This window comes from Hylaeus volcanicus, chromosome 3 (genome assembly GCF_026283585.1).
Source record: "Hylaeus volcanicus isolate JK05 chromosome 3, UHH_iyHylVolc1.0_haploid, whole genome shotgun sequence".
NCBI lineage: Eukaryota > Metazoa > Arthropoda > Insecta > Hymenoptera > Colletidae > Hylaeus > Hylaeus volcanicus.
Genome location: NC_071978.1, coordinates 8,472,643 through 8,489,073, shown reverse-complemented (window position 1 = coordinate 8,489,073; position 16,431 = coordinate 8,472,643). Strand labels below are relative to the sequence as shown.

The 16,431-nt window shown below is 36.0% G+C and overlaps 2 protein-coding genes across 10 annotated transcripts in view; one reads left to right on the top strand and one right to left on the bottom strand.

Moving 5' to 3' along the window:
• LOC128873947 (peripheral plasma membrane protein CASK) overlaps nucleotides 1-16,431 on the top strand; it is a 245,848-nt gene that overhangs the window by 3,827 nt on the left and 225,590 nt on the right. For all 9 annotated transcript variants that reach the window (XM_054118005.1, XM_054118006.1, XM_054118008.1 and 6 more), the window contains exons 2-3: nucleotides 11,760-11,872; nucleotides 15,153-15,258. In XM_054118005.1, the coding sequence (XP_053973980.1) occupies nucleotides 11,760-11,872; nucleotides 15,153-15,258 (219 nt within the window). The remainder of the gene's footprint in view (nucleotides 1-11,759; nucleotides 11,873-15,152; nucleotides 15,259-16,431) is intronic.
• Nucleotides 3,188-5,497, bottom strand: LOC128873949 (uncharacterized). The gene is made up of 3 exons (XM_054118016.1): nucleotides 5,412-5,497; nucleotides 4,863-5,331; nucleotides 3,188-4,086 (listed from the first exon to the last, which is right to left on the bottom strand). Exons 1-3 carry the CDS (start codon nucleotides 5,473-5,475, stop codon nucleotides 3,411-3,413), a joined length of 1,209 nt encoding a protein of 402 aa, XP_053973991.1. The 5' UTR covers nucleotides 5,476-5,497; the 3' UTR covers nucleotides 3,188-3,410.

The window sequence follows — 16,431 nt, the reverse complement described above, 5'->3', positions numbered from 1 at the left end:
ATGAAAATCCTTTGTAGAGAAACCTTCTCTAACACCACGAAACCATATCGGAATAACATTCAGCCACGATAGCAACAATCAATCACCACAATACAATCAAAGCCAACTCACCTGGCTTAACGAATTTAAAAATGAAAATCTTTTGTAGAGAAACCTTCTCTAACACCACGAAACCATACCAGAACAACACTCAGCCATAATGGCAACAATCAATCACCACGAGAAAACCAAATCATTCCAGACAACCAGTTCGGATTTAAACACAAACACCCATCCACACACGCTCTACACAAACTGTTTCCAATGTAAACAATCACCTCAACAATGGCCGACTAGTACGAGCAGCACTTGTAGACCTGGAAAAAGCATTTGATTCCGTATGGATCCATGGACTGATTTATAAAATCCACAGAAAAAATCTCCTAAATGGCTCACTGCTGTCATAATTGACATGATCACAAATAAATTGTTTAATACCTAACCTCTCCAGAAAGACGTTCAAGATAGAAGAAGGCCTACAACAAGGAACAGTTAACTCACCTATTTTATTCAACATACACCCCAGCGAAGTAATCAATCTCTTCAACCTCAACACAAACAACCTCAAATTCTCAATAGCATTTGCCGATGAAATCAAAATCTATGTCGCCAACACCAGACCTTCGTCTATTCGCATCGAGTGTATTTCTCTTTCTTTAAGGGGCTGCCATGTAAAAAATTTGGGAACTACTGCAATAAAAGATGAAGTAAAAGTCTGATTCCTTAGGTAACGCGCCATTAAAGAAAAAAAGTAGTACATTTACTTTAAAAATCGATGAAAAAGTGTTGCTGGTTTGCTCACGGCCTTCTCTATCTTCGCGTAACGAATGTTGAAGCTCTCCACGAAACACAGCAAATACCATTCCACGGCTCTTAATGCTGGCACGTATGTAGGGGATGGAAGCGTTGTGCTGCACTTCTTTTAGGATGCTTGTCTTACTTTTCATCCTCCTCGTGAATCACTCGTGGAAGGTCGTATATGCAACGGTTATATTCTCGGAAAAGTCAGAGTAAATTTACGCAGATGCAGTTTGTCCTTGAACTTGATCGTGGACACTCGTTTATTGCAGACCAGTTAGCGATGAACGTTTTATCGTGTTAGTGTAACCGGATTCTCGAAACGGAGCATACTTATACATTATTTATCTCAATACTGGAAAACGGAATTCAACGTGATAATCGATTCTTGGAATTCCACAAGTTGTATTTTTTTAATGAAATTTGTACCAGATGATAAAGATTAAGATAAATATGATGATAAAGGGAGTTAAAATTATATAAAAGCATACAGCTGTACGTGTTAACGAATAGAAGTAGATACTTCTCGATTTTGTGATACATTTGTGTACGGAAGATCAATAGATTCTGGGCACAGATCTATGCATTTACTCCATAGTAGTAACACAGTGTATCTTGCTATCATTCGATGAGACTTTCTAGAGATCAGTCATTTACTGTTGCACTGAATACGCTCGTGTCTCATCCCTTTGGCATTCAGCCAATTGTTAACGAAGATAACGTAATGTTAGATATACTTCCCAGAAGCACAGTTAAGTGTCGTTGATCCCAATTAGTCGTTGTCTATGAAACGATGCGATGGGAAAATATCGTTGTTTCTATTTATGTCTCATTAAGGATCACCTTCCATCTAAGAATGGACATAGTACTGTTGTAACAATAGTTAGATGATTGATTTACCAACCGAAAGAAGGAAATACTCGTTCTGTCTTTAGTATTTGATAAGTTAATCTAGTTTGATGTTTTAATGACGAAGAAAGCTACAAATTTTCAAAATAATTTCTTTTGTGCTCACTTAGAACTAAAGTATCACGTATCGCCAAAGTATCACGAATTAGAAACCATCATCTAGCAATACATGTAGTTACTGACACTAGAAATCCATATATTTAAATGAAACCAATAATATTTACGAAAATATAACGTAAAGAGTTTAGTGAGGTAATCATAAATCTCGTCAGAAAAATCTTCTACTCATGATTCTTTAAAAAATCTATTTATTTTGTAAGATTTCCGTTCCTTTTTTTGATACGAAATGTCAGCGTAAATCTCACAAAATTTCCTCAGTGAATCCTACAGAAACCGTTCTCATTTGGTCCCCAATTGGGCTAATTAAGTGGTGCAGTATTAATGAAACGAGTACTAATTCAACGTCCTAATTCACCGACAGCATTCGGACAGTCTTTATTCATCGACCATCCTTAATCAATAAATTATTTTAACAAGAAGGACGTACTTTTCTTCTAAGTTAGAAAATAGATCTTTTCTCACAGGTTTTTCTCAAATAACTGTTTTTCAAATATTTTAACGCGATATCTCAAAAACCGTATGTCGAGTCAGTTCAAATGTTGCGTACATGTAAAAAACACTTCCGGCTATGGCGTGAATTAGGATACTTTTGACATTTTAAAAACTACTATTTTTTTCGAGCCACTAGTATCACAAATGGCGTGGCATAGAATATTGTACGTAACTTAAAAAAAAAGTTCTCTCTTAACTTATCTTTAATTTGTAATACCAGTCACGTCGGCGAATAATATTTTCTGGAAACCGTTTCATTTTTAGATTATCTCAATCCTCGTGGTCAATAATGTAACGAATTCTTCGAAATCCCAGCTACGATGCTCTCAGCGAAAACGGAATATGAAAAGGGCGAAATTCATGCAAATGAGGAGCCCGTATTACGCTTGAGGTGCTGATTCCACTTTCTCGTTCGAGTTGTCTTATGCTAACGTCAGAATTGTGAGTAGCTGCTGACAGAACGTTAGTTGTATTTCCTTTGCGGGTCACAATGTTTTTTTAATCGTAAACAGTCCCAGTTCCTAAAAACTTTTTAATGAAATTCGAATATACGGCAATCATCCTTCCAGCGATCGCGCTGCTTTCACTCAAACATTACCAACTTTGGCTAAATATAACATTGTATTTGTTATCTTTTTTTTTTTTTAAATAATTCATCGTGAAACCTTGACTGATAAACGGAGATAACGAACTGATTAGACCTCGGTGTTGCGAAGAAATATGATTGCAAGGTGATATATGCATTTCTTTTTTAATCACTTTTATCCGTGAGTGAAATTGCTTTCTTAAAAGGGAAGAAAAATTGTAGTAGCTCGTATCACTTTAACCCTTTTAAAGTGTTGACCATTTCTTGTTATATTCTTATGATGTTACAGCATTGGAAAATTTAATTTTAAATATATGTTCACAATTGTGGAGATTACTACAACAGTACAATATTTAAAATAAGTTAAAACTTAAATGTACAAAAATGTATGCATCTTTGATCTACGATAAATCTCAGCAGGTATAAAAATACTTCTCTAGAAATTTGACCATGCCGTTCAGAATATTTATATTAATACGCCGACGACATCGAACTGTGGTATCGTTGGGATTTGCTTGCGAAGGCTGTTAACAGGACACGCGTAAGAGACGCCTTTTTTAATGTCAGTTGGCTTCCAGTTCAGCCAGTTTATTTTCGACTCTATTCTGTCCTTGCATAAGTAAACAGTGCTGTCGTTGAGAGATATAAAGGGATCGTTCAGACCCACGAACGCGGTACCCAATTTTTTCTGCGGGTCGTAGATGATTTTCCAAAAGTATTTGGGAACTATCAGTGGCGTCTTGGTGTTAAATTCACCCAAGTGTATCTTCTGTTGTTGTCCATGTTTGTCAGCCATTGTCATTTCTCCATGAACTCCCGTGTAAACTTCCAGGTCGAGTAAACGATTTCTGACGAAATCTTGAACTCCCCTTTCTAGTATCGCCCAGTTGCCACCGTTGAAGCTGACCCATTGGGGTGCCGCATTTAAATAGGAGAAGGTGGCAGTTTTTTGACTGCCATAAACGAAGTCACTCATGGCAGTGAGGTGTCCTCGTGAGAGAAATTGATCTTTGTTGATTTTCGCCTTTGCGATATCGTCGGATTGTAGTATTTTCCCAATTACATTGATCTGCACGTTCCAATTGTAGAGTCTTCCCATATCCAGTCCGCTGAAGTAGTTCTCGTCCCTCCATTTAAGTGGCCTGAAGCATATGGTAATCAATTTAGCGCGGCAGCATTTAAATTGTGTCATTATCGGTGTTCTTTCGGACTGTTTAGCTGCGGAATAGCGAACGTTTAGTGTACAGTAATAGTTTTCAAGGAACGTGAGTCTTATTGGATGATCTTGCAATCCAAGAGCGTGGAGAAGAATTTCTTTTCATGTAGAGATGTGTGGATTATTTTTAACAACTATTCTAACCTCTTGGAAGATGAATTGCTAATAAACTAAAATCTTAATATATATTGACCCGTTACATACTTCCAGTTTGTGAAGATGTTCCACTACTTTATCCTGGGGAAATTTCATTATAAATAAAATTTTTTTTCCATTATTCTAACTTCATCAAGAATGAATTACTTTGTATAAAGCAAACCAAAACCCCAACTTACGTTGATCTATTTTAAGTTTGAAGTAACTGTGAAACGAAACGTACACGCACGTGCCTATAACCTTAAAGGGACTATGTACCTCTTATCTAAGCCTTGATAGGAGGTCGAAGCTAGTGTAAATTTACAACAATTCATCCAAACGTTCTTATCGGTAAGCACTTTGAAATAATCTGCCGCTGTATCGCTATATTCGTCATTACTTGCTCAACAGGATATGACACTGATATATTTTTCATTTTGTTTGTTAAAAGTTTTGAAAGTTTACAAACGTACATTTTCTGAGCGCACAATTTCCTATGAATTATTTGCAAACGGTCTTCAGTATTCTACACGTCAATATTTAACGAATTAATTCAGCCACACTTACCTGGGATACCCAATCTGACTATTGCCGTGCTTCCTAGTTAAACTGTACATCGAGTAATGAGTCACATAGGTATCCTTATCGTGACAGAGTTTTATAGTCTGCAAGAATCCGTGTTGCAACTGAAAACCGATTTGCATGGCGGAATATTTGTTCAGACAAGTCGTCAGCATGCTCTTGGTGGTGGCACTCGAGCTGATGAGACAGGTGAGTGATGAAAATTCTCGAATTTTCATGTTGACGCTAAAGGTTTTACCGCTGATACAAGTGGCCTCTGCTTCTTTAACACCAGGCATGTTTTTGATATAATTGTTGTCGCCAGGACATGCCAAATAAATTGACTTTCCACTAGATATTTCCAGAACACTTCCATTATTTTTCTCAGGGTAAAGAAAGCGACCTCTATCTTCTGTTAGGATCAGTGGTTGGAGAGTTCCAAATTCACCATATTTTATGGACACTGCACAAGACGCTGAGAAACTAATTACAATTAGTAATTATCGCGACTAATTTGACTTATTATTGTCTTAATTTAAAAGTAATGGAACTTACCAGAGTATGCTGTCGGCAGGGAAAGATATATATAGAACAATAGAAGTGAAAGCATGGTTGTCATCGTGAAACTAACTGTATCTCTGCTGTATCTTGGCATTTATATTAGTCAGCCTCAATACGTATCGCATCAATGTTTGTCATCTTACAATTAGTACTTGACAATGATAACAAGAATGTAATTGAATACGGCGTCACGTTATTTCTTTTAAGCGTTCAGTTTTACCTATTCGATTGCCACTTGGAACTTAATTCAATTGTAGGATTAAACTGATAATATTAGTAGTAAAGAGTGACGGTACAATAGTTTTAATTCTTATAATCAGTAACTTAACGAATTCTTTAAAGTTTCAGCAACGAATCTTCTAACGAAACGTAGTATGAACAGGATAAAATATATGCAGATGAAAATTCCGTATTAGTTTGGAGATGCTGATTCTCTTTCTCATTCGAGTTGTCTTATGTTAAATCCATAATTGCGAATTGCTCTTGGCAGGTCGTCACTCGTGTCAGCTTTGTGGGTTATAGTTTTTTTAGTTATTTTATTGAGAACAGTCTCAGTTTCTAAAAATGTTTGAATGATATTCTGCTTCCTCCAAGCATTACCTATTTTTGATCAAAATAAATATTATATTAGTTATCTTTTTTTTCAGATATATAATTCACTTTGTTATTCCACGTAGTAGATTGAAATAACCAGCTGATTAGATGTGGATCTTATGATATGAAACAATGGAACACGTGCTTGCTAAAACAATTACTTTCTTAATGGAATGAAAAATAATGATAATTAATACTCAAACGAAGTCGAAATAAATGTACCGTTACTTTCCTAGTTTGTTTATACGGAGAACTCATTACCGAGACGAGGGTAGTTCGGAGTTCCAAGTTTGTTCAATGTATCCGAACGTCGAATACAACAGGGCATCTACTCACCTCTGAGAAGATCGTGTTTGATGACAGGTAGGGTAATATGATTTCATCGAGTCGATCTTAGTGTCACGTCTGAGTTTGAGTGGATCAAACTTCCTCGCTTCACTGTTCTCGAGTATATGTCTGCCTCGTGGCAGCCTTTGCGCTCGGAACAGGAATACGTCTTGTCAATCTACACTAAATGCTAAACTTATTGCATTAGATTTACGATTTCGCGATGTCCCTTATTGTCATGTTAATTACCGTGAAAATTTCTTCTGACTGGAATTGCAAAAAGATCTATTTTTTAACTCACAAAAATAGAGGAGCCTCTTAAACCGCTCATATCGTCAGTGTGTTGTTTATAATTATTCCAAGATAGGACGAATGATCTTCGTAGAAAGCACTGAGTATATTATATTACGTGTTTGAATTTGTATAGATGCCGAGAAGGATTGGGTTATTTGCGAGATAGTCATCGTCGCATCCATGGTTTATGGCACGTTTTAAAGAAGATTTCGCCAAGATTGGAGAATTCAGCCAACTTTCCCAGGAAAATATTCCAGATTCACAGTAGGTGGAATAAATAAAGCGACGTGCTCGAGGTACGCTCGAGTGGTCTGTTCAGCAGTACCCTTGCTAGGTACAAGCGGCCAAATATGGTTTCCGTAATTTACTTAATGGATCTGAGTTGAACCCACTTTTACTCTTTTTGCCATGAAAGTTTGCTTCTTTCGTGTTTCTAGGGGAAAGTTTTTGCTCAAATGTGACTGGAGAGCCTAGGGACTTAGGAAACTTCCCGACCGCGACGCTCGGCGGACCGATGTGACTGGGAGGTTTCTCTTAATTTTCTAAGAAATTTCCACGACAAGTTCTTCTGTTTGTACGCGTGGCATTCGTACCATTCGATTCACAATTCGAGCGTTTCGTTAAGTCTTTCAATACAATTTCGTTGAAAGCCTGGAACTGGTATTCAGTCAGACATTTAATATCAGGTTTTATATTTCCTTCTGCATAGTCTAAATAGTCTTAGCACTGATTATAAACTGAAATTGTATTATTATTTCAAATGTTCGTGTGAAACATAAGCCTGATTATTTTTAAATGTGACTATGAAATATTAATATTAGACAGAAGGATCTCCTTAAATTATCGTCCTATTTGATTAATTAAGTTTTAGAAATTTAACATTTGACCATAACATGTAATTCTGAGTTTGTCAATTGGTAGAGAATACCTATCGGACATATTTGCAACAGCTATCAAGAAGTTTTAAGAAGATAATCCTCTACTAGAGCTAGGGGCATTATGTTACCAGCTTAAACGTATCCCGAAAATCGGGTGGGTGTGTGTCGATGGCGTTGTTTATTCCCGAGTTTCTCTAATAATTCCATTTATCACGTTCAATTTCCTATTTCTCCTGTTTCCTAGACTAATGTCGACACAAAACAACATTAACGTAGCATTCTGTCACCGGATGCCGTTTCCGCATTCGCAGGTAAATTCGTGATATCTAATTACATCAGGTTCATCGTTCTCTTTGCAACTACTCTTGTGTACGATATTTATCTCTGTCGTTTTGCGAGAACATCATTGTGTGTTGCACAATCAAAGTCCTTCAATTTGAAAAGCATTAATTACGATTGTTACCATCTTTCAAGTTTAAATAGTCATTGAAATTTGTAATATTATCGCAAGGAAAGTTCTTTTCTAGGCTTCATCTTTCATACCGACGACATACAGCGAGTTAAAATAAGCTTAGAGCACGGGAACATGTGGAGAAATATTAAATTTGTAAAATGTGCCGATCGTTTCACACAATGGCATGGAAGTTTCCATTGGTGTTGAAGTTTTCCTTGGGTGGCTCGTATTCGCCCTGGCAACGCACACGTAGGAAAGTTTTTCTCGCACCTTCGTGGTTTCGTTTTTCTTCGACACGTAAAGAAAACGGAACAGTAAACGCGGTATTTCTTACGCTGGCGAGTTTTCAACAAAGAAAGCACCTCTGTCGGGTCCCACGAACTTCGTCGAAACGATTATTTAGCAGATGACAAATGCAACCATTGAACTAATGAATAACACCTATAAATAGTAATTGAAAGTGTATGATAACGATCCTGAAGCTTTTTGTCTGCCCAAGTACATATACATTATTTATCTTTAATACAGCTTCTATTCAATAGTATTTAAAGCATTTGTGAAGCGTTTTGATAGAAGAATAGGATAAGAAGCGTAAATTGATGTTGGATAAGGAGATCTGCTTCTAAATTTATTTTCTAAACGTCCTCGTAATGGTTTTATGATATTTCATTTAGGTGACTTAGCGAGGGAAGATGATGAAGTTTATCTTGGTTGTCTTGAGACCAAGACATGATTTTTTCTATCTTTTAGATACAGACCATCGCGGAAACGCTTCATACTTAATAGTTGAAAGAAGGAAGTCCTAAAAATATCGAAATGTAAAGTTCTAGTAAAAAAATTCCAAGAATGAATGCTGAGAATGTTCACAACGAGCAGTCGCAGAAAGAACAAGAAATACTTAGATTGCTTTGGTTGCCACAGTTGAAGTCTGCGTGTCTCAAGTGTTAAAATCATACTGCTTTTAAGACACCAGCTTGACACTACCCAAACCTTCTACTTTTTCTTCCAAGCAAGGATGAGGTTACGTGTAGGTAACAGGGAAAGGGAGTTTATAATTTAAACGCGGTTTCCTGATCAGGCAATGCTTACGAATCAGCATCGTCCTTTATTAATAACATTTCCTTCGAAAATATTTTCTTTTCGGGCATGTACAAAGATAATCGCATTTTTTCATAAAATTGAAAACTAGGCGTATACTTGACAGCTTGCACATGTTGCAGCGATGATGAACTATCTACAGCTACATATTATAATCTTCGGTCTCGACTGGAGAACTCCAGTGAAGTACTTCTTGACTACCTCTTGTGACTTTCAGTGTTCCAGTGCTACCACTTCTGAGAGATTTGATTCTGTCTAGCTTCGGAGTACCTATAAATACACACTTCGGAAAGTACTGAAGGATTCGAAGGTTCGAGTCTAACCTACTTGAACTTGATCCTATCTCTCCTCTCCAGACTCCCAGGCTTTAAACTATAGAATCCTAATGCTTAAGGGTTTGTGTAACAGCGTCACTAATGGTTATCACTGAATTCTTTGGGAAAGATTTGACTACGTAGAAAATTACTTCGATTTAGACTTTGAAATTTTATATCGATCACTTAACACCCTAGGTATAGTTAAATGGGGTAGTGAAACTATGTTTACAAAGAACAGTATAATGATTCGTATAAGTAGGTGACATTAAAATACTTGTAAGCTTGTCGTAGTGTGAAAAAATTAGTTAAACAAAAGTTGTTTGACATCAAGGGTGACATACAGGGTGATTCACCTAACTTGTCGGCCTTAAATAACTCGTAAACTGTTCGTTCTATGAAAAATATTTCAAACAAAAGACATTGCTGTTTAATTTGATCTTTCATACAGATACGAGGGTGTTTTGAATTTTATAATTGAACATATGATATTACATTCTGAAATTCGAAATAGAATTACGATGATAGCAAGACTGAGGATATCCTCGAGTAATTTACCATTTTTAAAAGCATACAGCAACGAGCTGTCGATATTTTCTTTTAAGAAGTAGGCCATGTTGGCGAGCAACCCGCCTTACCGACTCTTCTCGAGGTTATAGGTTGTCTCATGAAAGACCTTTTAACACCGAAAAAGACAGCAAACGTCGTTTTCCATAATTCGTTCAGCATCGAGGAAAGAAGGCAAAAGAGTAAAGGCTTTGAGCTGTGCAAGAACTTTGTGTATGCATGAATTCTCGAGACTATCCTTCTAGTCCCTTTGTAGCGTGATTAAGTACTCGTGCTGCCTTAAAGAATCTTTCGTTTATGGAAATAAGTAATAAATAGGCATACAAAATCCCTGTGATCGAATTAATTCTTCATATCTTCTTAGATGGCATTAGACGACGAAGGATGTTGATAGCGTCGGAAGATCTACCGATGTATGTTAGGCAAAACCCATTTACTTGTCATCTTATCTCGTCAGCTGTAGAAAAAACTCTTTGACCACCTATACGTAGTGATGTGCGCGAGACGAGACGAGACGAGACGAGATTTCTACGATCTCGATCTTGATCTTGAATTTTCAATAATTTAGAATATATGATCTCGATCTCGATTTCGACGAGATTTTGACAAGATTGGCAATACAGTTCCAAATATGCCAATATCACATTATAATGCAAAAATCAAAATTTCAGAAAATACGTATGTGTAGTTTTATCTGTAGTTTAAAAACACAAATTGTCGTGATGATTGACTAACATTTTGCAATAGAAATATATTAATGTTAATGCATAATTTATAATTGAATAATAATGAATTTTTCTGCAAACAATAGAAAACAAAAGAAAACAATAGCATATTAATTTAAATCAATTATGAGCAATTCTAGTTCAGGTTATGAGACTATATGGTGTTAGAAATAATTTTCATTAGCTTGACTGAATTAGATTATTTATAATTACCCTAAAGGTTTCAGAAGGCCACTTCTATTCCTGAAAATTTCTCACTTTCTATAACGTGTAACGTTAAATGCCTTTGATTTTCCATGTAACGATAGATGCACTATAAAGCATCAAAGTATATTCGATTAACTATCTAGAAGGACCCACCTTGAGTTCGTTTTCGCGACTTTATTGTGTCATCGCCAACCCTTTTGCCCTACTGACCTGCGCGGTATAATGTATCAGAATGTTGTTCAAGAAGACCAATCTGATCATTAACAGGTACATCAGACTTTAATTTGACTTCAAAGCGTTTTCAAAGGAGAAGTGAACAGTGAATCTGTTAACACGTTAAAAAATACAGGATGCTTTTTTAATATCAATGAAGATATCAGCTTTCCTTCGACCATCGACCTTCAGTAACACATAGACTTCCGCGATTTTATATTTCGCATCACACTATTCGCATTACACACCGTGGTCAATATAATTTAACCTCCGCACTTCTACCTTCTTCACGCTCCCGTGCCTTTCGTCCATCCCCAATTCCCTCGGTACTCGTCACCCGACCAATATCAGCCCGATTCTCCCCATTATAAATTTTCATCGTCCAACTATCTCGTAAATCAGTTGGATCGAATCGGGAGCATGCGTGGCCGATCGATGACCGCAGAGATCATTTGTTGCATTGCTGGTTGTCACGAATTCGATGAATGCGCGCGTGATCAACGTTCGACGAATTACCCAGCCCGTTATCGGGTTTAATAGGGCTCAGTCGCCGGCTTTCCGAGCTAAGCCAGCTATCGCGTTTATGGCTGACATAATGGGGCATGAATGATGCGAACAGTGGTGACTCGCGTGATTATTTTGTCAGCCCGTTTCTTTCCGTTTTGTTTCAGGGGACCATTCAGTGTTGTTCGGAAATGCATTCATCGGCAGACGGGGCAGACGTTCGCCGTAAAAATAGTCGACGTTGCAAAGTTCACCTCCAGTCCTGGTCTAAGTACAAACGGTGAGTCCCAAGGGGAGCCAGAATTCCTCGTACACCTCGGTGTGTTCCGCCATTAATTTCCGCCGCCCGCTGCGAAGCATATAGCACATTCCCTGTGTCTTGCTCCCGTGTTCCCATATTCTCTTTTACGACGTACGCGTACTTACAAGCCTTCGAGCTGCTCATTGTGCGCTTCAATGGGAATTGGTTTCGTTGTCGCCAATGTATTCCGTGGATCTTAATCTGGCATACCTAGGGGCTTCGAAAATGGACATGGGGAGTCCTCGAAGCACACGGTATCATACCAGAAAGCTATTCCACTCAATTTTTGATAAAGAGAGTGTTTCACGAATTGAAAAAGCATTTCAGAGAATTTATTTTAATATATTTATTATTTTCTTTTATGTAAATTAGAAGAATGAAATTTTTGTTAAATTTACCAAAGTTACACTTCTCTAATGGAAACTAACATCGTACTAGATGAGCATAATAAGCTTATGGACTGGTTGAAGTCACTTCTAGCATAATGCACTCGATATACACACGCATGGACATGATGATCGGTATAATCCTGTAATTCGAGGATTTACTGTGAATTCTACAGTTGTTATCGAGGACGTTCGGTGACGTATGAAGTATATGGAATTCTGTTTATATTAGTCGGTGATGAGATTTAATCTTGATTGGGTTGAACGAAAAGTACTATAAAGAAATAAAAAAATAAATAAATAAATGGAACGAAATCCAACGATTAACAAACAATATTTTCAAGAAAAGGAATTTAGTTAATTAAATTAAATGTCTACAAAAAGATATAGTATTAACAACTTCGTCCCTAACAAAAAAAATACAATAAAATTAGTTACTTAAACTTGGTGGTACTATTCCCAACTGGACCGCTTGAAGACAACAATTGACTAGAAGGACCTAAAATTGGCCAATCGGAAAGCCATAACGTTCCATTTCGTTCACCAGGATAGCGCAAGAGCTGATATATCTTTGGTAACTTAAAAATTCACTCTTAACTGCGATGTCCCATATCCACCAGACCTAGTACCTTTCGATTACCATTTATTCTGGTCCCCGTGAAATTCTCTTAACGGCAGGAACTTCATTTACCTGAAAGCTTGCGAAACCCATCTTCGGCAGCTTTTCTTCCAGCAAAGTGGAAAGTTCTACAAAGATTGAAATATAAAGTAGCGTCAAAGATGACGAAAGGTCATCGATAAAAGTGGGGCACACGTTGCTGAAGAGAATTATTTCTAAATTTAAAAATCACCTTTTCGTTCAACCTGGAAATCGACACGGACGTTTCGTTCGACCCAATATAAATTGGAGTACGTGTGAAGGCTTAGTGCGTCTACAGAAGTTTCTTGAGGCTTAATATAATCGATTGATGTACCTCTTACGTTCAACTAACTTGGATCGCTGTTACAGCTTACTGGGAAAATTGGGCTTCCTTGTTGCATGTGTTTAATTTGTGGGAAGAGGTGTTTGAAAATGAGATGTTCGAATTGGGAAAGTTTGTTTTAGTAACTACAATAATAATGTGATGATTATTTTTCTTGTCTTGTAGCATTGTCAGATGAAGGGAAAGCTTGTTGATGATAAGAAGAAGATAATATTAGTTTCCTAACAATATATTGTTGTCGATATGAATACTGTGATTTACTGTAGAGAATTATATAGATGTAAGACCGTTGAAAGTATTTTTTGCTCAATATTATTATTGATATCCAATACATTTTAATAGTCCAAATTTTAATAGACTTTGCTAAAAGTTCTGTGCGTACTAGTAGTAAGCATTTTAATTTTCTATTTTTTTATAACGTTTGTCGCTGATGCTGGAATCATCCACCCTTATCGCCTACGCATTTTAACCCATAAAATATATCTATAGATATAAAACCAGTCTACGCTAAATGTAGAAATATGTGAAGAATATTATTTCAGAGTATAATGTAAAATTAGAAACTGCAATAAATTAGTAACAGAAATAAAAATTATATAGAAATAAAGAAATAAAAATTAAAATAAATATTGTCTATCCATGTGTATTGCTAAAATTTAAATCTAAATTGCAAAGATCTTGTCTACAATTTTCTATTCTCAACAGTGGATTGTGTTGAACTTTCAGAATTGTATATTATCCAATTATTTAAACTCTTGTTGTGTGCTCTTCTTGGTTTTTCATTTAACTAAAAGCGTCTTGATTGTACAATAAAAATAACTATAAGTGGTGTTTAACTACCATAAAAAATGAAAAAATTGCAAAATTAAAAAAATGATTTATTAGACATGCTTCAGTTCGTGCAACCCCAACCTTTATGGGTAAATAACTTTTAGTGTCAAGTACTTTCCCTACGTGTCATTATTATTATAAATTATAAATCGACCTTGCATTTATATTTCGTACATTTTATTGTTATTCTTTACATTCAGACAACTAAAATAAAATATTCGTATGTAAAAGTATGGCTGCGATTGCATTTCATGAACAAATTTAGAAAGACAAAGACAATTAGCAATGTGAATTCCGGTATATTAAGTTTTTCGAGAAGTAGTATGCCGTTTTCTTATAGTGAAAAAATTATTGTCAGACTACTTCGTAGGCGTGCACTGTGTGTAGTGTGTATTTTTGCATGTCTAATAATAAATATTGCATTTTACATACCTAGGCGTCTAAGAGATGCATTTTTCTATTAATAAATCAAAAGGAGATGCGTCGCGTTAAGGGTTAATAATACTATGAAAATGCGTCATTGTTGGAACGTAATTTCAAAAAGTGCTCGTACGTCATAAAATTGATAAAATTCCGTGATTGTCTGCTTCGAGGAAATTCGTGTGACATATTTTTGTATTCGTGCTTATTTCACGTGCACCAGTTCAGTTCATTTAATCTTTCCATGTGTGTGGACACGACAAATTCCAATCGTCGACGTAGGACTTCCATTTAATATTAAATCTGATAAATTTGAAATTCAATGTATTCCACATTTTCTCGTAGATTTTATTTAAAATTAGCTTATACCATTTTGTTTGAAATATTTCTGACAGTAATGGGGAGGATTAAAACACACTTATATTGATATATGAATCAGTAGACGAAATCAGTGACAATGACCGGATTTTAAAATAAATATTTTGCTCAGAACATAAAGATGTCTAATATTTCGTATCTTGGATTCTTATCGTCTGCGACTTCATTGCTCATGTTATAGCTTCTCATAAATTCTGTTTAAAAATGTACGAGCCACTGTTACAACAGAAATAAAGCTTCATAACCATACGATTGCTGCAGATTTGAAGCGCGAGGCCACAATATGCCACATGTTGAAACATCCCCACATTGTAGAGTTGCTCGAGACCTACAGTTCGGAGGGTATGCTGTACATGGTATTCGAATAGTAAGTATAGCGATATCAAGTTAATTTATTTCACTTTACAGGCCACTGAGACTTGCGTGAAATTCGAAACGAACATACCAACCCTTTCTGATCCGTTTTTAAAAATTTTCCATAAATTTACAAACACTATAAAACGCAATGAGAAGTATCATTCCATAGTACCACAAGTATTCAACACATTTGTAAATAAATATTGCTGGAAATATAATAATTAATTTAAAAATATCATGCTACACACGTCAATTCAAAAAAGTTCACTCCACTTATGAGGGGTTGAGAGTCATAATGATTATAAATAAATAAAAATAAAAGTTTGAGCTCACTTCTTTTTATTTTATGTTTTATTTGTAGCACTATGACTCTCAGACCCTGATGTTTTATTTTTCATTACGAATCGAGTATCGTCTCAGTTATTTGTCAACACAAGTAAATCCAAGTATTTCAGAGAAATTCGCGTAATTTAGTGTAAGATGTTCGTTCGGTCTTTGAACGTTTGAAACGTTTCATTTCACGCGAAGAAGAGTAGAGTAAACTTTCGAAATAGCGAAATAGGAATAGTATGGTTGTAGCCGAGACAGTAAAAGGAATGAAAGTGGAAAGGAAAGACGAACCGGCAGCTGATCCTTCGTTAAATGATGTTGGAACAGCTAGAAAAGGACTGCACACTTTAGACTTAATTTCAATGAAGTGTTTTCAGATGTATCTATTCTGAAATAAGACAGAGATATTAATATTCACAATATAGCGACATAAAATTCTTAAGGTGTCACGAATATTAACGAAACAAGCATTGATTTTATCATTTTATTTAAATTAATGTAGAATGTCATTTAAGAGCAGGTTAAAACATACTTTTTATCTTCGTAGTATACAGATAATTGAAGTATTCCAAATTGTAAATAAATTAAAGGAGTGTGCGAAAAGAATACACTTTCAGTCACACACGTTTCACTACAAACGCGCAATGCGCAAAAGAAATTTGATTTACTATATTTAATTCATTAACACGTCCCCTATTTTTAGAAGTTTTTCGTCACTTTTGTTTACGTAAATGGACGTCTGGTGTCTGCAAAGTAATCCTGCGGTACAGTGTGAATCAGTCGCGTGTTTTGACTGACATAAATCTGGAAGCAGGCAGTATCTGTAGATGATAACATCCGGTACACACGTATG